This window comes from Engraulis encrasicolus, chromosome 22 (genome assembly GCF_034702125.1).
Source record: "Engraulis encrasicolus isolate BLACKSEA-1 chromosome 22, IST_EnEncr_1.0, whole genome shotgun sequence".
Taxonomy (NCBI): Eukaryota; Metazoa; Chordata; class Actinopteri; order Clupeiformes; family Engraulidae; genus Engraulis; species Engraulis encrasicolus.
Genome location: NC_085878.1, coordinates 45,919,988 through 45,942,487, shown reverse-complemented (window position 1 = coordinate 45,942,487; position 22,500 = coordinate 45,919,988). Strand labels below are relative to the sequence as shown.

At 43.7% G+C, this 22,500-nt stretch overlaps 1 protein-coding gene across 1 annotated transcript in view; it reads right to left on the bottom strand.

Moving 5' to 3' along the window:
• nptnb (neuroplastin b) overlaps window positions 1-22,500 on the bottom strand; it is an 83,555-nt gene that overhangs the window by 46,095 nt on the left and 14,960 nt on the right. The window contains exon 2 of the mRNA XM_063188115.1: window positions 4,543-4,890. Within this exon, the coding sequence (XP_063044185.1) occupies window positions 4,543-4,890 (348 nt within the window). The remainder of the gene's footprint in view (window positions 1-4,542; window positions 4,891-22,500) is intronic.

Genomic DNA, 22,500 nt, shown 5'->3' with positions numbered 1-22,500 from the left:
TAGCTTGTCATAAACAGAATGGCCAAACTCCAACGTGGTGGAAAAGACTGTCTATTCCGTAATGTCATGTGTGTTGCGTAGTGTGTTGTAGTGTTGTAGTGTGATGTAAGTGTGTTGCACTCCAAGTAAAGTCATTCTTGTAGTAGTGTTCCAGTAAACAGCAAAGTGTCCAACAAGCAGAACAGTCCCCTGGGTGGACAGTGTTCATTAGGAGGCTAGCTTGGCCAGCAATGTGTATACAGTATTTGTGTGTTTGTATTTGTGTGTGAGTGTATTTGATGCGGTATGACAGTGTGTGTGCCTGCATGTGTGCCGCGCGCGTGCGGGCGGGCGGGTGTGCGTGCGTGTGTGTGTCACATGCAACATTTTTCTTCAAGTGTGAGGATGTTGTTAGGTCCACCATGGCAGCGAGACTCATGCCGCCGCCAGGCAAATGTGTGGTGTGTGGTATGCCTCCTGCAGTTTAGTGAGGGCTGGCTGCTGCCCTGTCCAAATGTCCTGCAATGCCACTGTAACAAGGCAATAGTTTAGCTGCTCTAGTCTATTTAACAGTGCCACCACAGAACAGAATGGTCAGCAGCAGCAGCAGCAGCAGCAGAGCGCTGGACTTGTTCTCTTCCCCTGCTGACAGCTGATATAATGACAATTTGCCGGTGGCCCAGCAGCCTTCCCTTGGCAACTGGTCTATCACTCAACTAGCCTATCACTTGACTGGCCTATCGCACAACTGGTCTATCGCTCGATGGGTCTATCGCTCCATGGGTCTATCACGCGATGGGTCTATCACGCGATGGGTCTATCGCTCGGTGGGTCTGTCGCTCGATGGGTCTATCGTTCTGGGATTCAGAGAAGCCTGTGTGTGTGTGTGTGTGTGTGTGTGTGTGTGTGTGTGCGTGCGTGTGTGTGTGTGTATGTGCATGTGTGTGTATGTGTGTGTGTGTGTGTGTGTGTGTGTGTGTGTGTGTGTGTGTGTGTGTGTGTGTGTGTGTGTGTGTGTGTGTGTGTGTGTGTGTGTGTGTGTGTGTGTGTGAAAGAGATTGAGAGAGAGAGAGAGAGAGAGAGCACATAGACTAGCTATTGACAGTTGTTGGGAGATTGAAAGTGGAAGTGGAAGAGAGTGCTATACGGTTCTGCATTGGCGATTAGGTCTGCATGTGTTTGCATGTGTGTGCTGTGCTTGCATGATGTGAGTGTGCCTCTGAAGTAATTACTGACTCCATTGCACACAACTCAGACACAAGACAAAGCACAAGGTTAGACGGCGTGGAGAGGCCAGTCAGGAGATCAGCCCCTCCACGGATACGCAGCACTGCTCCGCAGACAGACACACTAATCTATGGGCCCATCAGGGACTAGCCGGCTGTCTTATCAGATGACACACCACTGAGAAAGAGAGCAGGGCTGCTTTGTGGCATGCCGAGGACGGGCAATATTTTCTTTCCTTATCATTTTTGCATTGGCCAATATTTATTGTTGTTTGGGTGATGACGCATAGGCACTGTCGGTAAACTCACTGACCCTGTCCTTGTGTCGTTCTCTTCAACAAACTCTTCAACAAGCGCCCGAGTCGTAATAAATAAAGAAATGGGAAGGAACAAACAAATAAACAAACACACAGACCAAAGAACTCAAGCAGTGTAACCAAACCAAGAGACACTTTCAAAGCTTGGAGAGAGCCAGTGTACCCAGGTGGGGGATGATGGCACACCGGCTGTGCAAGACTCGCGCTTTGAAGTCAATTAAACTCACATGACATGACAAACCATTCTGTTTAGCAAGGGGAATGTCAAATGAAATCGAGTAAAACACACAGACAACAAACAACATGAACAGGAAGTCTTGCTGCTAGTGTTGTTGTTGTTGTTGTTGTTGTTGTTGTTGTTGTTGTTGTTGTTGTTATTTGTGAGACATACATACAAGGTGGAGAAAGAACAGGGCAGGCGTTCATTGTGGTGTATTTAGAGGAAGAGTAGGGGGAGATAGAAAACGCAAACATATAAAGCTGGAGTCTCCTGGAGCACAGGAGAGAGGAGTTATTTATGTTTTTGAAACAGAGGGCAGTGGAGGCAGCAAAGAGGAATATCAGAATGTTTAGTCAATTTGGTGAAATGGATTCTGGCCAGCCATACTGTGCCACACCATACCATAATCATGTGGTACATTGACATTGGGACACAGTTGTCCAAAAACTTTACTTCATATTCAGAATGCATTGCTGTAGGCAGACAAAAAAACTCAAGTACCATATAATACTGCACTATTATGACTTCAGAGCATTTAGCAATACACTACAAATTGGTCATTGCTATTCTGGTAACAACAGTTTTATGGGTGTTTACTTGGGCAAATTTAGAAGGGCCGTGTCTTGAGTCCAATACAACTAACAAGGCAGAGTATAAAATGGCACAATGCACATCAGTCAATAACATGGTTATTACTTATTACATATTGACTTGACTTATTACGACGTGAATGAACATTCTCCAGGCAAGCCCAGTAGTCTGCAGGGGGAAACTTCACCAGTATGTTAGCTTGTGCCGGGTTGATAGGCATGGGAGTCATGGGCTGACGAAAATCTCTGCTACTCAGGCAGTGAAGGTCCATAGAAGGAGCCTTAGTACATGTACATGCAAATTAATCACAAGTTGCATAGCACTGTGAGCAGTCATGGGTAGGCAGTTAGGGTTGCCGGTTGGTGGGGAGAGTAATTTGAGAGTGCTCTCCCCCATCCTCTTCCAAGAGTAAGGTATGCATGGTATCATCCCGCCCTACTGCTCCCTTGGGGCGCCGTTTGTGGCTGCCCCCTTGCACAGCCTGGGTTTAAGGCATAAATGCAATTTTGTTGTGTGCAGTGAGCACTGTGTTCTGTGGAGTGCTGTGTCACAATGGCAATGGGAGTTTCCAGGTGGGGTTTCACTTTAACGCAAGTCTCTCACAAGAGCAAAAGAGCTTCTGAACAAAAGAGCATCGTTACTTTTGTTCTCACCATAAGCAGCTGAAATGACCTGGAGCCAGAAAGGAGATGCAGTAGATTTGTGCTTTTGTCTTATTGAACAAAAGGAAGAGGACTTGTTCTGTTGTTATCCTTTTTTGTCATTTTTGACTTTGCCCACAGTTTGAGGGTTGGAGGGAAACTAAAAGGCTACACCAAAGCCAATAGGCTCAGTGTAAATGTGTCTGAAAGAGGCAGAAGTACGGGAGTCGGAGTAAGAGACTTTTCCTTTACCAGTTCAGTAGTTGAGCTCCCCTGGGAAGCTTGGGGGGTGCTCTGCACAGCAGATTTCTCTGGTACTACTGGGATTCACATGGCATAACAAAAGCTTGTCATGTGTATCTTTGTGCTGTGTTCCCTTTGCCAAACTGTTGAGGCCGTTTCTGCAACATCCCTCTGTATGAAATGTGAAGCATAGTGGTCTACAGCAAATGAAACTGGTATAGGCTACTCTGAGATGACCTTGAGGGGACAGCTTTTAAGCTGGATGTTTTCATATTGTTAACATCAGAAGGACATTGATTGAATATGGGAGAATATCTGTTACTATTTTAGGCCATGTCACCCAGCCCTACTATGCAACAAACTGTGACATTGCAAAAAATATTAACCGAAAGACCAATTCACTATGCAGAGTATTATAGAACATGTCCGCGCCTTGAGGGACAAGTTTCAGCTCGCTGCTTTCAAGTCACTACTAACAGGGAAAAGAAGTCATAGCTAAATGTTATATTTTTTGCAATACCACTACACTCTGTCTGCAATACACTCGCCTTTCTTCGAGTGTAGAACAGCACAGGAAAAAAAGAACACATGTCGGGGGTGCATTGAAATCTTTGATCCCTGCAGGCCATAATTGCCCATCAAAAGTCGGCACATTGTGATAACATCAATGGTGACTGCAGAGTCAAGTGTGAACCGAACTGCTTTTAACAAAAATAAATCAGACTAAAAAAAAAGTGATATCGGCCATTTCTTGTCGTGTCGAATCTAAGGCAGCACAAAACACCATAAAATGGATAGACCGAACCGATACTGAGGTTCGAACCGATACTGACTTTCTTGAAAGGATCACGCATGTGTGACCATCTAAGACAGTGATTCTCAAACTGTGGGCCCAGGCCCTGAAGGTATTCCAAGTGGGCCTAAAAATCTAAATACTGTGTGTGTGTGTGTGTGTGTGTGTGTGTGTGTGTGTGTGTGTGTGTGTGTGTGTGTGTGTGTGTGTGTGTGTGTGTGTGTGTGTGTGTGTGTGTGTGTGTGTGTGTGTGTGTGTGTGTGTGTGTGTGTGTGTGTGTGTGTGTGTGCGCGTGCGTGCGTGCGTGCGTGCGTGTGTGCGTGCGTCATTGTCACATGCAACACATTTTCCTGAAATCGTGAGCATATTTGAGTTGTATTGTATAATAAGCCAGAGGTGGGCCCCAAACATTTCTGAAAACGTCAAGTGGAAAAGGCTGGAAGCTGGAACAGGTTAGGAAGCCCTGATTTAAGACGCAATATAGAAAACAAGACATGGAGACACAGACACTGGTACATGTATAGCCACTCACTCTGCAGTACTGTGATGGTGGCCTGGGCCCGGATCCAGGTCATGGCTGGGTTCTGCCGGAACTCGTTGCGCTTGGGGTCGTTGCTGGCGCGGCACTCGTAGGTGCCTGAGTCCTCAATCTTGAGCTGTGTGATGCCCAGCACGCTCACGCCGTTGGTGCCGTACGCCGTGTTGATGGACACGCGGCGCTTGCGGGCGCCGTCCCACAGCTGCTTGAAGGAGTCGGCACGGTTCACCTCTGAGTACCACCACTGGATCTCCGGCGTGGGGTTGCCCACCACGTCGCAGTACAGCTCGAACGTGTCGCCCGTCAACTTGGTCTCCGACATGGGCGACTTGACGAAGCCGGCTGAGGGAAGGAAGGAAGGAAGGAAGGAGAGAGGAGAAAGGAGAGGGAATCGGAATTAGAATTACTTTTGTTGTAACAATTGACATGTACAATTAGCCTTTTCATGCGATGTCAGGCACCTTGATTCAATGCATTTAAGGCAGGAGATGAATTATCTGGTGGCATAGAAGTCCCATGCTGTGTCTCAGATGGCGCACTTGAGCATTTCGGGCACTATGTTGCAATGCGTAAGGCGCTCTCGCTGAAATGTTTTGTTAGTTCAGTGCACTGAAAGCGCCCGGATGATGCCCTAACAATGGCGGAAAACGCAGTGCGTGAACGATGGACACTGCACGCACTAAACGGCCGCCATTTTTATAGTAAACTGGAAGAAACGTGGCGTTCAGTTCAGTAGAAGAATTTGGTCAACAGTCTCTTAATTCTGTAAGTAATGTTGCTGAGACACCAACCTTTTCATGCCAAGCTAAGTATTGCATACGAAATAGTTGCCAGTTGGGATGAAGGAAATGGAACTACAAGCACGACAGGCTGTGCAATGTAGCTGTGTAACAGTAGCCAACCAATGAGGGCAGACTTGAGTGCTCAAACTTTTCCACGACACTATGCACTAAAGATCCCCAATGCACTGTGGGCACTATGCACTAACCGTCAATGCACTGCCATAAGTGCGCCTTCTGAGAAACAGCACCGCTCTTTTCTATGGAAACAGGTTGCCATTTCTCCTGCTTCTCTCCAAAAACGGAATTCGTCTAATGACATTGTGAAAAGGGATAATTGGCACTAATACACTACATATGCCAGTCAGAAGTCAACGTCAGCTGCATTTAACAAATGTCATATGGGCGTCCAATTGTTGCTTGGTCCACTATCACTATCACCACTATCAACTGTTTCCTGTCATCATCCACATTAACCCAATAAAAAGATTTAAAAAATATGTCCGAGTTGTACAAACCCCAACTCCGATGAAGTTGGGACGTTTGGTAAACAGTGAATAAAATCAAAATGCTATCATTTTCAAAACATTCAATCTATTCATTAGATGGAGAATAGTGAAAAGACAACATATTAAGTGTTAAAACCGAGAAAAAATATTGTTTTGGGGGACATATGTACTCATTTCTAATTTGATAAATCCAACACGTCTCAAAAGAGTTGGGACGGGGATCAGTGAAATTTAGTAAACATCCAAATAAGATAAAACAACAAAGAAGAACATTTCAAAATGAATTGTACTGACGGACAATATAGGTGTCCAGGTATAAGATCATCACAGAGAGGCTGAGTCACTCAGAATTAAAGATGCAAAGGGAATAATTACCATAGTTATTACATACATTTTTGAATTCCCTTTGATTTACCACGATTGAGTGTATATAAGACATATTTTGGTAACACTTTACTTTACGGATCGCTAATAAGGTGGTAATTTCGTGATAATTTCATAGTTATTTCATAGTTATTTCAGGGTAATAACTGTTTGTTTTTAGTAACAACAGCAAAATAACCATACAGTTTCCAGTGCATTGTGTGTGTGTGTGTGTGTGTGTGTGTGTGTGTGTGTGTGTGTGTGTGTGTGTGTGTGTGTGTGTGTGTGTGTGTGTGTGTGTGTGTGTGTGTGTGTGTGTCAACAAAGTGTCACCGTGCTGCGAGTCATCAGGGTGTCACCACAATGCACTGGAAACTGTATGGTTATTTTGCTGTTGTTACTAAAAACAAACAGTTATTACCCTGAAATAACTATGAAATAACTATGAAATTATCACGAAATTACCACCTTATTAGCGATCCGTAAAGTAAAGTGTTACCCATATTTTTATTAATAAAATCATTGTATAGGTTCATGACATCATGAAATATATATTGGCTGTAGTCTCACTCTAATTCCTGGAGTGCTAGAGCTATTGAAAATTGACCATATTAAGAATGCTTAATGCATGAAAATGACACAGGGGTTTAACATTCTCCTAAGCACCTGAGCTCACTTGAAATAGACCCAGAAGACATGGGAAACTGTCCTTTGCTTACAGAAGTCAGCAGAAGTTGTAGAAGTCCATTCTTTTTGACAATAATAGAGCATTGCACATCCTGTGCTACAGTGAAAATGGACCATCCAACTTGTGTTAGTGCTAGCTTCAAAAGTCAGCCTCCATGATGGCATGCGGATGCAGTAGTGCATTGGTTAAGATGTTCTCACTCATCTGTAGAGTTAAATACAGTGCTGAATGGTATAAATGGGTTTTAAACAGCATGAAAAGCCACTCATGCATTATATTTTGAAGGGAGATCTTCGATTACTGCCACATAGTAAGGTCAAATTGCATTCTCTACTATGTTTTAACAGTTTGGCTCCATCATAAGGACCAGCATGTGATAAAATGGTGGGTTTTTGGTCAAGACCTGTCACACTGTAAGCACTACAGAAAGGAAAACATTGCAAAACATGACAAGGAATACACCCACCATTTAAGATGGTGAAATCATGTCCAAGATAGGAATTAACACTGTTTTTTATATAAAATCATCTCATCGGTTAATGTATTTAACTGTTAAGTGTTGTCTTTTGTTTTGTTTTTAGTCTTCCTCGACATTTGCTGCCATTTATTGTCCCCGTCCCAACTCTTTTGAGACGTGTTGGATTTCTCACATTAGAAATGAGTACATATGTCCCCCAAAACAATATTTTTTCTCGGTTTTAACACTTAATATGTTGTCTTTTCACTATTCTCCATCTAATGAATAGATTGAGTGTTTTGAAAATGATAGCATTTTGATTTTATTCACTGTTTACCAAACGTCCCAACTTCATCGGAGTTGGGGTTAGTACACATGATTTAAAAATCCAGTGCCCTCCACAGGCCCGGAGTACACTAAACATTACAACATGAACCTGACAATGTCAAAATAAATGATGAAGAGAAGACAGTGAATAGAGGGAGAAAAAGAGAGAGGATTGAAAGGAGAGAAGAGTTTGGTAATGAGGGAGGAAATGAGGGTGCAAAGAAGATGGATGGACATAGAGAGAGAGAGAGAAAGAGAAAGAGAGAGAGAGAGAGAGAGAGAGAGAGAGAGAGAGAGAGAGAGAGAGAGATAGAGAGAGAGAGAGAGAGGATGAACAGAGCAGAGTAGGGGGAAGATGAAGTCAGAAATGTAAATGGTAAAAAGCACAAAATACGATACCAGCATAATTGAGAAGACGAAGGGCCAGTAAAGAATCTCTTTTTTAAATGTTATAAAAGTTTAAAGTAAAGGGGGAGAACGTGGATGAACATGGGCCTTTTTCATGTCATGTCTGACACCTTCAAACACAGAGCATTTTAATGCATTCTATTGCACCTGGTGGCATAGAGACATAGTACAGTATACATTTGATGCCACTGTTTTGGGCTGAAACCAGTAGTTACCAGTATAAACCTGCATTGTTTCAAAACCAAAGTAATTCAGATTGAGATCATTGAGAGACTGTAGAGGACACACACACACACACCACAGACTCTCACACAGACACACCATAGTCCCTTCTCAGCCCATCAGTCAGTCAGTCATTGAGTCAGTGACTCAGTGCACGTATAACCTGACACCTTAAGACCCTTACAACACAACCAGCACATGCGTGCGCACGCTCACACACACACACACACACTCACAATCACACGCCCCACCCTCAGCCACGAGCCGTTCTAATCTGGAGGGAAATCCAGACGACCTGTGCCGACCCCTGAAGCCCTCCCCTAGGACATACACACACAGGAAGTGACATCACTGCCCTATTCCTCCTCAGCAGAAGCTCTCTGCACTCACGCTGCTACCATACCTACTCCCCGTGGTGATCGTCACACCTAGGACGACACCTAGCTTTTACTTTGCAGCTGTGTGTGTGTGTGTGTGTGTGTGTGTGTGTGTGTGTGTGTGTGTGTGTGTGTGTGTGTGTGTGTGTGTGTGTGTGTGTGTGTGTGTGTGTGTGTGTGTGTGTGTGTGTGTGTGTGTGTGTGTGTGCGCGCGTGCGTGAGTGTGTGTGTGTGTGTGTGCGCGTGCGTGAGTGTGTCTGTGTGTGTGTGTCTCTGTGTGTGTGTGCACGTGCATGTGTATGAGTGTGTGTGTGTTTGTGTGTCCTTGTGTTTGTGATTGTGCTTAGTATGCCGGATATCATCGCACCTCATTCTGTCCCGACATGGAACCAATTAAAGTGACTAGAGCCTGGCAGTGCGATACAGCTAGAGGTGATCACGAGGAAAAATCGTACAGCCTTGGGCACAGCGAATAAATTAAGCCCCTTTCAAAAAAAAAAAAATCCACGTTGCCATTCACTTCACCCTGTGCACACAAAGTAGCAAAGAGGGGAGGAAATTCCTTTTTAAGCACACATTCGTCAACACCCATTTCGTTTGAAGGCATCCGATATTCCAGACGAATAATAATGCAGTGCAAACACCCTCATGCATATTTTTCACTTTGGTAGAGAAAGTACAAAATAACATCTGTACTACTTTTGAACCACAGGAAGTTCCCCTTGCTTCCAACACTGACAAAGACTTTTGGACAACTCTACACACCACCGAATGAATGCTCCAAATCTTTTCTGGTTTCTAAATTAAGAGCAGAATGAAATGCAATGCAATAACCCCTTGCGTGTCCCGTCACCTTATTATGTCATTTTGTCAGAATAGGAAAAAGTAAAGTTCTGCAGGACTAAGGGGCCGTGCCTCTCTGCACACTAGCTGGGAATGTCATGATGCGCTCTAGGTCTCTGTCTCAATATCTCTCCTCCAGTCATTTCCTCTGTCCTCTGTGCCTTCAGGTTGCTTCTAATCCCTTGGAGGAAAGAAGAAAGGAATGGAGGGAGGATGGAGTAATGAAGCATCGCATGCTTGACTTAATTCTACTCAATAATTAGGTGTGTGAATGATAATCGATACGTATTGATGCATCGATCCTAAGGTCAAGAATCGAATCACATCACATCATATCATGGGACGTTCTTAAGTATTGAAAATAATCAAATCGCTGCCTTAAGAGATCGATATGAAATGGTATCGTCATGGAGGATGTGATTTTTTTTTTAACAATGTGTGCATATTAAGAGCCGTAGAGTTGAAATTACACTGTCCACCTGCAGAACTATGCATTGTACACTTTTGACTCGACTGTTTGACTGTGACCTTTGACTCTCACGGTGTTGTAAATACTCTACTATTCTGATTATTCACACCCCATTTTCTATTTCTTTACCCCCCTCCTCCTTACTGCACTTTTTTTGGTTTGAGAAGGCCTTGATAAAGTCAAGCACCAAAGCACGAAGCCAGAGGCTGGAGCTAGCACTAAAGGATGGCTATTGAGATGGAACCAAGGAGTCTGACTATGGGCCTTTCTCAAAACCTAGTGCAGTGTCCTTCCAAGTGTATCAATTAGTCACGCCCGTCGCCCAGTGATTGGATATTCTATGGATACTCTTTGGTGAACTCTTTAGATTAGAATATCCAATCACTGGGTGTGACTAATAAAGAGTATCCAATCACTGGGTGTGACTAATTAGGCTGATACATTTGGAAGCGCAGTGCACTAGGTTTTGAGAAAGGCCCTCTCTGTTTCACATGCTCCCATGATCCTTTGGGACAGCCATGGCAAGGGCACACTGAGATTGGTGCACCATGACAACCAACTACACTGTTTATATGGGCTGGCAGGCAGGCAGCACTGCAATCACACCGTCAGAGGGCAACTGAGAGTAGATATAAGGACTATGCTTCCTCTATTCACATGCATGAAACACACACAGGCACATGCACACACGCACACATGCACACACACACACACTTGCTCTTCCCTCTTTCCCACAAGCTGCTCGGTCATAGTCAGTGAGACTTCAAGGCCACACGACAAACTGCTTCCTCACGGCACGTCAAAAATGGCTTCGTATGACTGCACAAACAGTCCATTAACTTCAAGTCTATTCAGTTGTTCTCTTCACTTGCCCTGTGTATCAGTGTAACAGTTACTCCTGTATTTGTATGCAACACCGTCTTTGAAAGCGCCAAACAATTATAATTGTGATTAATTAAACACCATCATTATCCTCATCATTGTTATTATTCACGCATTCAAGGTCAATATAATTTGCTATGTTGTGAGACTCATGAGACTGGGGGGGGGAACACAGAAAAACAAGATCCATTAAAGGACATCTTTACAAATCTGTTGATACCGTTTTTTTAACGCAATTTCTCAAGACAGCCTTTAGAGGCTTGCCAATATTATCGTTTAAATTTGGTCGTAAAGTAATTCTCCGTTCCCCTTTTAACAAGCTTGGGCTAAAAGGTTTGACTCTGACCTTGCCAAACAGGCCAAGGTTGGGAAGTGTTTGTGGAAAGAAAGAAAAAAAAGGTCTGAATTATGTCAGGCTGTCTGTTGATTCCAATGCCACACTTCCAATGTCTCACCCTTGCTCTCCCTCCTTCTGCTTCGTCTCCTTCTCCTTGACTTCTGTCACTTCACCTCCCTCACATGCTCTCGTGTGTGTGTGTGTGTGTGTGTGTGTGTGTGTGTGTGTGTGTGTGTGTGTGTGTGTGTGTGTGTGTGTGTGTGTGTGTGTGTGTGTGTGTGTGTGTGTGTGTGTGTGTGTGTGTGTAAGCGTGCCTGTGCGTGCGTGTGTGTGTGTGTGCGCGCGCACACGCATGAAAGTATTCTCACTACAATCCGTAACTGCACTCCGCCTACTTGCCTGCCTGCCTGCCTGCCTGCCTGCCTGCCACTCTTAATTGGCAAGGACTTATTAAGCTGCCACGCACCACACGGCAACTCACACACACGCACAGACACAGAGACTAACACACACACAACACACACAAACACACACACACACGCGCACACGGATCAAAGAGTCATTGCCTCACTACACAGTTCACCTCACTACCCAACTTCACCTCTCTCTGTCTCTCTCTCTCTCTCTGTCTCTGTCTCTGTCTATCTCTCTCTCTCTCTCTCTCTCTCTCTCTCTCTCTCTCTCTCTCTCTCTCTCTCTCTCTCTCTCTCTCTCTCTCTCTCTCTCTTTCTCACACACACACACACACACACACACACACACACACACACACACACACACACACACACACACACACACACACACACACACACACACACACACCTACTGCAGTGACTGACCGTGAGGCTCAGAGATTATGCGGTGATTAGTGAGTGTGCTGATGGTTGAGAGGATGCTTCCTGGATTGCCTGCTGGATTGGAGAGAGACGGACTAATTCAAACATGTCCGCCGTGGGCTCTGTGTATGCTGCAAATAAATGCGAGGGGTGTAAATAATAATCGAAATGTATCGATGCATCGATCCTACGACCGACGATTTAATCAAATCGTGTTTAATCATATCGTATCGTGGGGCATTCTTAAGTATCAAAAATAATAGAATCGCTGGCCCCTGTCCAATGCCCAAGCTCCATAACATAATAGAAGTGGAAAAGTAATTGGAAAAAATGTAATCGAATCGAACTGAATCGTATAGCATTTGTGGGGAATTCTCAAGTATCTAAAATAATCGAATCCCTGCTTTAAGTGATCGATGCTGTATTGTATCGTCATGGAGGCTGTGATTTCCACCCCTAAACCATGCCATCGAGCATTCGCTATCTGCAAGTCACTGATATGACACGAATGTGGATCGTTCAGCAACAAGCATGACCGTGCAAGTAGGAATTGTGATGAACGTAATGACCCGAAACAAATACTGGAGTCAATGACAGCAGCTTCCCATTGTAAACAAAGAGCCAAACAAGTCAGAGAGAGAGAGAGAGAGAGAGAGAGAGAGAGAAAGAGAGAGAGAGAGAGAGAGAGAGAGAGAGAGAGAGAAAGAGAGTGAACTAAGAGAATAGCAACTTAAGGGCTGAGCAGATTCGATGGCGCAAATTTGGATGCTGCCACTATATTTGGCATCAGACACAAGACCCCCTCTGCTTAAAAAGGGAAAGGTCAGCACATCATTCTCTCATCTATCGCTCAACTCTCTCTTTCTCTCTGTTCAAAGCTACTTCATCACCATTCTCTCTCTCTCTCTCTCTCTCTCTCTCTCTCTCTCTCTCTCTCTCTCTCTCTCTCTCTCTCTCTCTCTCTCTCTCTCTCTCTGTCTGTCTTTCTCTCTCTGTCTCTATTTATACCACTATCGCACTCTTATCTATATCTGTCTCTCCTCCTACCGTCTCACTTTCTCTATCTATATCTGTATATCTCTTCATCTGTCTAAAGTTCTCTCTCTCATTCTACCCATTTCTTTATGTCTATCGTTCATTCTATCTCTCTCTTCCTCTATCTATCTCCTTCCCTCTGTCTTCACCTCTCATTCTATATCTCTCCCATCCCCCTCCCTGCCCATCCCTTTTACTCATTTACTCTCATTTACACACTCTCTCTCTCTCTCTCTCTCTCTCTCTCTCTCTCTCTCTCTCTCTCTCTCTCTCTCTCTCTCTCTCTCTCTCTCTCTCTCTCTCTCTCTCTCTCTCTCTCCTCAATGGACTCCACCTGATAGCCAATCACATGCTGCTGCATGTACTCACACTAATGGCCTACACTCTCATCCGGGAAGTCACCTGTGCATTCTCTGTCAGTCTGTTTGTCTGTCATACAAATGCACAAACACAAATAGACACACAGACAGACACAGGCAAGGACACATACATGCACCTGCACACACACACACCTACACATGCATTAGCAAATATTAAGACAATTCTCAGTTTCCATTCACTCGTATTCTCCTCTGTGCTCATATCTTCTTCACCTTGCGCTCATATCTTTCCTTTGCTTTCCTTTCCTCAACTCTCTCTCTCTCTTTCCAGGCTCAGCCTCAATCCCCCATACCTCTCTCTCTTCCTCTCTCTCCCTCTTTCGTGCAGCTTGTTGTGTACAATCTCCCATACCTCTCTATCTTCCTCTCTCTCTCTCTCTCTCTCTCTCTCTCTCTCTCTCTCTCTCTCTCTCTCTCTCTCTCTCTCTCTCTCTCTCTGCTTCTAGGTGTGGCACGGGAGGAAGAGGAAGCAGAATGTTCAGCTCTGCAGCCTCCTGGTCGGGCCGGAGCGGAGCGGAGCGGAGAGGAGTGCCAAGACTGTGTGGAGAGGAGCCCAAAGACTGTAACCCAGGCTGTCCAACTCAACCTGGCCAAGGCACGATCACACAAACACACACACACACACACACACACACACACACACACACACACACACACACACACACACACACACACACACACACACACACACACACACGTATGCAAGCACACACACACACAGGCACACATTCATACTGCTCACACACGCATGCATTCACGCACGCACGCACACACACACACACATACACACAAAAAGTGTGAGCATACAAACACTCTCTCACTCTCTCTCTCTCACACACACACGCACACACACACTCACACACACATGCACACCATACCCGCATGGATGAAACTATTGCGATTCAGACAGCAGCTACACTTTCGCAACACAAAACGGCATGCACATCTACAGTATTTCAGCACCTGAGACACAAACACGGCACATCCATATTAGTAAACCCATGGCACAAACATTACCCACTCCATGGATTAGACTCTAGCTAAGCCATGGCACAGATATACTGCAGCTAAAAACCACAGTAGAGAATGCCAGCCAGTCAGCACCTTCCACTCCTCTGTCACTGGCAGTCTACATGCATAACATTATCTGGATTGCCGTTTGCAGTATTCAGGTGGTGACTTCTCGATTCTCTACCTTTTTTTCCAACCTCTCCAAAATTCACCTTACATCTCTTTGCAGGTTGCCATTAGATGGTTCATTGATAAGATGAAATAGTCCACAGAACTAGGTTTTCCACCTGCTACTCGACATTGGTTTCTTTCACTCAATGAGTGCACTTTGCGATATATGTGAATGTTATTGCTGTCAAATGATATACTTATTGGCATAATGATAACATGTGTTAACTGGACTGGTCTGTGTTTAAATGTACAGTAGCCTAGACCCCTGCTTCAGTTTCAGAATGTGGCCAAGAATTCTGCCACCATTCAGGTGCACTTCAATCTTACCACAACCACTAACCCCGCCCATGTAAACATTTCTCGTGCTACAGGATTTCCAGTCTGCTAGTTCCTGTTAGGCTGCCCATAGCCTTACTGAATGATGTTGCACTAGCAGCTGCTACCCAAATAGTAATGGCACCTCCCATGTAACCGTGGATAATAGGATGCATAGAGCCATAGAGCCATATTAATAAGATGGATAGAGCCAGATTAGTCTACAGCTAGCTTGACAGTACAAGCACAGTTTCCACATATTTCAAGGCCACCATTTGGATTTGTAGACCACAACCCACAGACACACAAAAATAAGAAAATGAAGTTATGACATTATGCTTTACATTCAATTTCCTATGTGTATAAAAAAGAGGCTAAACCAAATGACTGATTGTGATTAATTGAATTTGGCTGCAATCCAAAGGGTCCCTGGGAAGTTCTGCCATTTTGTAGTTGTACCACCAGAAGAAAGGACATCATGTTTTACACTCAATTTCATTTGAGTATAAAAAGGCCACGTAAATGACTGATTTTGGCTGCACCCCACTATCCAAAGGGATAAAATGCTAGAGACAGAGGACTGCCTTGGCATTTTGAGGCTCCCATCCAAAAGGACTGGCATCATAATTTATAGTATCTGTCATTTATATACTGTATAAAAAAATAGTAAATAAGAGATTGACTGGATTTGTCCAAAAGGATAATGTAGCAGAGACAGAGGACTAGCATGGCATGTTCACCATCATCCAGAGGAGGCGCCCCAGAGCACAGCCATGGGCATGCAGGACATCTGCATTGAGTTATGCAGCACATTGACTCCGATGCATGCAAGAGCCTGTCAGGGCGATGAGGGAGACAACTCTGTCATCCGAGCCAAGAGTAGGCAGCGTGGAATACTGTAGTAGGGCTACAGCACAGGGTGGACGCCAGGGAAGCCGGCAGGCGAGGACAAAGGGGTCAGTTGCCCCGGGCCCAAAGAGAGAGGGGCCAGAGTTGAGTCCTCATTATGTTGCATTAATTAGTTGGGGTGCCCTTTCAGATGCCCTTGTCCTGGACCCAGTCAAGGCTGTCAGCGGCACTGGCTACAGCACAGGAGTGAGGCTGAGGGGAGGGGAGAGAGAGGCAGCCTCTGACAGGACTGGGTGGCAGACAGGGTCATTACAGTTCTTTTCATGGGAGGTTAGGCACAAGCACTCCAAGCACTTCCTACAATATAAGACAGCTATTCATTCATCCTCAGAAGAAGAGGAGGAGGAAGTGGATGAGGAGGAGGAGGAGGGGGAGGTGGAGGAGGAGAAGGGGAGATAGGTTCACACACTGACTACGATGAAAAATTAGAGTCTGCTCGTAAATAGCAGAGAGCCATGCTGCACCCTGCTTGAAGTGAAACACTAACAGACTCCTATTATATTTCCTTTCAAAAGCTAAATAAACACAAATTGCTATTCATTGTTTCTTTTATTCCGTAGATTACAAATAAGGTAATTAACCAACTGGTCAGCCCTGCGAATAATGACATGATTATGACATAATCCATTTGGAATCTCATTCAAACATCTGATGGGCAAAAAAAAACGTGAATATAGACCCTGTTTACACATACACTATGTGGATATTTTTGTAACATTATCTATACACAATATTTTGTACACATCCATATCGGCCTCTTGTTGACACATACATGAAGTTCCAGTTTTAAGTTGTGATTTCTAAAGCTCACCTATCTTTTTTTTAAATCAAGATGACGCGCTTATGTAAAACAGATAAAAAATATCCATGTTTAAAACTATCCAGATGCGTGCAATCAAAGCCTTCAGCAACAGCAACTCGGGTGTATTTTCGATTATAGTCCACAAAAGTATTACTAGTGTATATGTAAGCCCATCAGGAACCAGTCAGGAACTGTGACGTGCACATAGAGCTAATTGGTGCCATAGAAATATGTCCGATGTGGTTGAACAGAAAGGGCAGGACGCCGCATCACCATGTGCATTGAAGGACACGACATACACAGCCATTCCAACTGAGCACAAAATGACCAGCTCTTCCTGAGAGCTAGCGCACCCTTCCCCCACAGTCAATTCATGAATTACAACATGATTGCGACATCTCAGACTGAGTCCATAGAGAGCTGGCCTCACCTTCACACACATCCACACCAGCAGCATCTCTCTCTCTCTCTCTCTCTCTCTCTCTCTCTCTCTCTCTCTCTCTCTCTCTCTCTCTCTCTCTCTCTCTCTCTCTCTCTCTCTCACACACACACACACACACACACACACACACACACACACACACACACACACACACACACACACACACACACACACACACACCTCAACAATTGACCTTGACTGATGAGGAATCCTGACCTATCCTGTTCTCCAATGAGTCGCCCCTTAACGCACGTCGTTCCACCAGTGGAGCGCTATAGGGATAGTGCAGAGGGCCTTTAGTAATGTACATTACCATTTGGTCATTGCCATCCTGGTAACCGCTCATTTATAACTGGGGCCATGCCTTACTTGGTTATGATATGTCGTATGCTGCACAGTATGGTAACAGCTGTGCAATGTCATACCATACTATATGTAGCATTACACACACATATTACATATTTGCAATTATGCTCATATGTCTACATGGAAATAATGGGTATTGGACGCTGAATGTATTCATGCATCAATCTGTGTGACTGCACATGGTTTCATCATTAGCTATGCTTACACATGCATGAACATCATAATGCATGCGCAGATTACACATGTATGGCATGTACTGTACGCAGGCATGAGGTCGTGCTAAATGCTCCTCACACAGTAATGCTCCTCACACAGAGATACGATGATAAAGAGAGATACAGTTCCAGTTTTAGGTCTTATCTTTCAATCCACAAACGATAAAGATCTGAAGTAACGGTGTAATCGCTCTGTTGTTGCTTCTCAAATTCACCGCTGACTTAACGCTGATACTGTATGTTTTCTGCTCACTGATTATATCACGTTTCCCAGTACAACAACCAGATACCCCTAAAGAAGCATATCCATGTTTTCATTTCAGCCAACGGGGCCAACTGTAAAGCAGAGAGTATTGTCTCACTGGACAGAGGTGCACTTTGTTCACAGTTTCTCAATTTGTCTTTTAGAAGACTCCTACTAAGCGATTTATAACTAGGCCTACTTTTTTCTGCATGAACTAACTCTATGTTTGTCCTTGGTAGTTAAAATGAATACGTAAATACAATGAAGAGTAGAGTGGCACAGCTGTAAAAACATCCAAGCCATTAACAAGCAAGTGATCTTTACACATATCCCCACGCCATCCCTATCTCTCACTCTCCCACCACTTTATATCACCTTCTTCAGTATCCTTGAAGCCATAACACGAGGCAGCCATTTACCTGGAATAAGAGTCGCGCTGTTATGCAGGAGAATATTATGTGCTGCATATCAATGCGTTCGTTCAGCAGCAAAATAACTCGCTGCTAGCCATTTACTGCTGATATTTTACAATAAGTGAATGCACTACTTGTTCACTGATCTGTAAGAGGCCAAAAATATGTTGTCAATTTGAGAGCAGACATTGTGGCAGACATTTTTCAGTGGTCTTTGGAATGTTCCATTCAAACTGAATGTGATGGTCTTACACACTTTAAACAACCATATAATGTGGTTATACATGTATAACTATAACCATCCCATTTCCAGGACCCTGAAGTCTATGCAAAAACAGTGTGCTAAGAAGGCATGTTGTCACAGAGAGCGATCATCATCATACTTTTTCAAAAAATGTTTGGAATGGCCCGTTCAAAATCAATGGGATGTTCTTCCGCACTCCAAACAACCACATAATGCGGTTGATTACCGTATATCTATAATAACCAGCCTATATCCAGGGGCCTGATGTCTTAAGGATCGAGAAAACATTGTGCTATAAAAAGCTGCAAAGACATTTTTTCAATGAGAGTGATTGTAGGCCTACACTCTTTCTGCAATCTTTTGAAAAAAATATGAGTAATGTTCTTCCGCACTCGAAATAACCATATGATGTGGTTACACTCAACGTGTATATATATATATACCTAAAACCAGCTCACTGTCGCGACCCTAAAGTCTAAGAAAAGTCAGTGTGCTCTAAGAAGCCAAAAACCTGTTGTCAATAAGAGCAATCATTACAGGTCTTTGTCAGAAGTGTTTGGTAGTGGCCTATTCAAAATCAATGGAATGTTTTTCTGCATTCTAAGCAGCCATATCATGTGGATATATTCTCCATGTCTGTAACCACCCTACCTCCAAGGCTGTTAAGTCTATGAGAAAACCGTGTGATGAAAAGATGAAAAACTGCTGTCAATCACAGCTATCGTTATACTTTTTCTGAAATCTTTGTAACGACCTATTAAAAATGAATGGGACGTCCGTCTCCATTCTAAACAGCCCTATAATGTGGTTACATCTCACACGTGTACCTACTAGGGCTGTAACGATACACTCAACTCACGATTCGGTTCGTATCACGATTTTTGACCTACGGTCCGATACACCCCACTATTTCTGAAATGTATCTCCACTGAAGTTTGGAAACACTATCACATCAAATCATAAGGTTGTTTTCTGGACTAATGGGTAATAAAACTTTGAAAGAGCGCATCACGATACTGCCTCCTTGTATCACGATACAGTATCATGACTCTGTGTATCACGATTTCTCGGTTCGATACAATATCGTTACAGCCCTAGTACCTACTGTATAACAACCCCACCGCCTCTCATCGGCCCAAGCTGCTGTCTGAAGGGCACACAGCGGTTTGCATGTAAGCATCACACACAGTACATTTTACAGTGTTTATTCAACACTTAGTGGAGTAGCACCAACAAGCTCTCTACGTCTTGAATAATCACCACAAAATGGACGGTGCTGCTCTTACGATACGTGACATCATCTTTACTGTCTTATCTTGCAACTCAGTGCCAGAGTGTAAATGGGTTCCTATTTTTAAAGACAGTGCACAGTCACATAAGAGTAAACACACACGTGAGACCTTTATTAAATAAATAATTCAAAACGACACTCTGGGAAGACAAGGAAAAAAATAACTGACCCAGTTCTACGGTCTTCCATGCGTGCATGCACTGCTTTAACTGGCCTGCACTGCTCGCACACACAAACATATGTGCACACGTGCAGACACACACACTCTCTCTCTTTCTCTCTCTCTTTCTCTCTCTCTCTCTCTCTCTCTCTCTCTCTCTCTCTCTCTCTCTCTCTCTCTCTCTCTCTCTCTCTCTCTCTCTCACACACACAAAGATGGCTGCTCCATATTAGTAAATAAACAAACTATCCCAGTGATCCCAGGGAACCTGCTTAAGCAAAACCAGATTTTTATACTTATGCAGGAATCGCACTCAGAAAGAGAGAGAGAGAGAGAGAGAGAGAGAGAGAGAGAGAGAGAGAGAGAGAGAACGAGCTTAAATGCCAATACAAAAGACTCCTCTATTCTTGCAGCTGTGACAAGCACTTGGTAGAATAAAAAGACATTTGAAGAGGCTTATCACACTGAGAAAAATTCCTCTCCAAAAATGTCTTGGTGCTCTCTCCATGCACAATGGATGCGGTATCAGAATGTCAGTGCTCTCCAAAAGGGAAGTCGACGGGGGGTGGTTGGGGGACAAAGGGTACAGTTGCCCCAGGGACCAGAGAAGGGCTGCACAATATATCGAAAATGTATCGAAATTGTGGTATCACGCGTGGGGATATGCGTATTGCGAACAAGTAAAACATTTCTGTGCAGTTCAATCACTAGTCACTCAACAAATGCAGAAGAAGCCCGCCATGACCACAGTCATGCCCCCCACACAGACCGACAAATCAATGACAAGAAAAACACTCGGCTATATTTCTAAATATTGTTTAAAGGTGCACTGTGCAGGAAATGGTCAACAAAGGTAGGCCTACTGCAACTATGCTGCTCATCGAAACTGGGCTGCTTATTGCCAAATTTGATCTTTACATGAAAGTTTACTAAGTAATAAACAAATATTTTCTAGTATGGTCCAAGTAGAATCATTTTTGCAGCTATAAATGGCTATTTTTGGAAATTCAAAATGGCGGACCATGGAGAAGATCCCCCTTTTCATGTATGAAACGTGCAATTTTTCCAGTCATAATGAATACTTAGAATTTGATGGTGGTGGCAAGTATTCATGAAAAAGGTAACATTAGTGAATGGGTAGCATGAATTCTGGAAATAAACAACTACAAATCTCACACAGTGTCCCTTTAAATATCATTATCAAAGTATTGTATGCTGTTATCGCATATCGATTTTTTTTTTCTGATACCGTGCAGCCCTAGCCCAGAGAGATAGGGGGCCCAGAACTGGGTCCTCTTCTAAAAAAATGCTTAGAATTCCTTATTTATTGAGGGGACTTTGTCACAGGTCCGAGACAAAGCCTTGCTTGTATATTGCTGTAGTGCAGTGATTCTCCAAGAGCGTGTTCCATTCTCCACACTGTGCACTGTGTACTGTGATACAGTGCACTTTCCACCCTCAACTTAATGGCTAAATTTGAGGGTGAAGTGCAGGTACAATTCACGTTCTGTCTGATACACTTCACGGAAATGACGGTTGTCGCAAGGTACAGAAATACATTTTCTATCTGCTCTCGTGATATTGTGTATTTTCATGCTTATGGTGTTGATGTATGTGCAAAATTTATATTTGAAATGCTTTTTTAGTCGATTGTGAGGGGAAACATTGCTGTTTTGTCTTGCTACAGTAGGCTATTTCTTCCTATATTAGTGGAGTATTTAGTAGGCCTATTTAGCTCACTCTATGTCAGGCTAAGCTAATGCATATTTCTCTGAGCTGTGAATGCTGGCTTGTTCCATGCTAATTTCATATTTAGGAGTCATTTTCTCCTTAGTCATGTGTTTCCCACCCACATGCATAGGGATTATTTGAAATTACTGATATATTATTTATAACAAGAGCCAGTGTGCATTCTTACCAATGCCCCTCAGTAGCCACAACTTTCTGCAAATAACTTGTTATTCACCATAACAATATATGATTATATATTATATTATATTATATTATATTATATTATATTATATTATATTATATTATATTATATTATATTATATTATATGGTTTGGTGGGCCTCGGAATTGTTTCACATTTCAACGTGGGCCTTGGTGGTCTGAAGTTTGAGAATGGCTGCTGTAGTCTGTACTGACCCCTCACTCTGTACTTGCTTGAATGTCCTCCTTGTAAGTCGCTTTGGTTAAACGCATCTGCTAAGTATAATGTAATATAATGTAATGTACTGTAATGTAATAGCTGCCAGTGGCCCTGGTCTCCAGTGATCTTGGCTGGTGCTCTCACTGCTCTCTATGGCCTCAGCACAGAGGCTCCTCCAGCTCCACACAACAGCATCCCCATTCAGTTGGAGAGTATGCTTTCATGAGAGCCAGGATATGGCATGACAATGGCACGGAAGAGACACTGCAGACTACGGAGAGAGTGGTGGAGCTGGATAGATGGAGG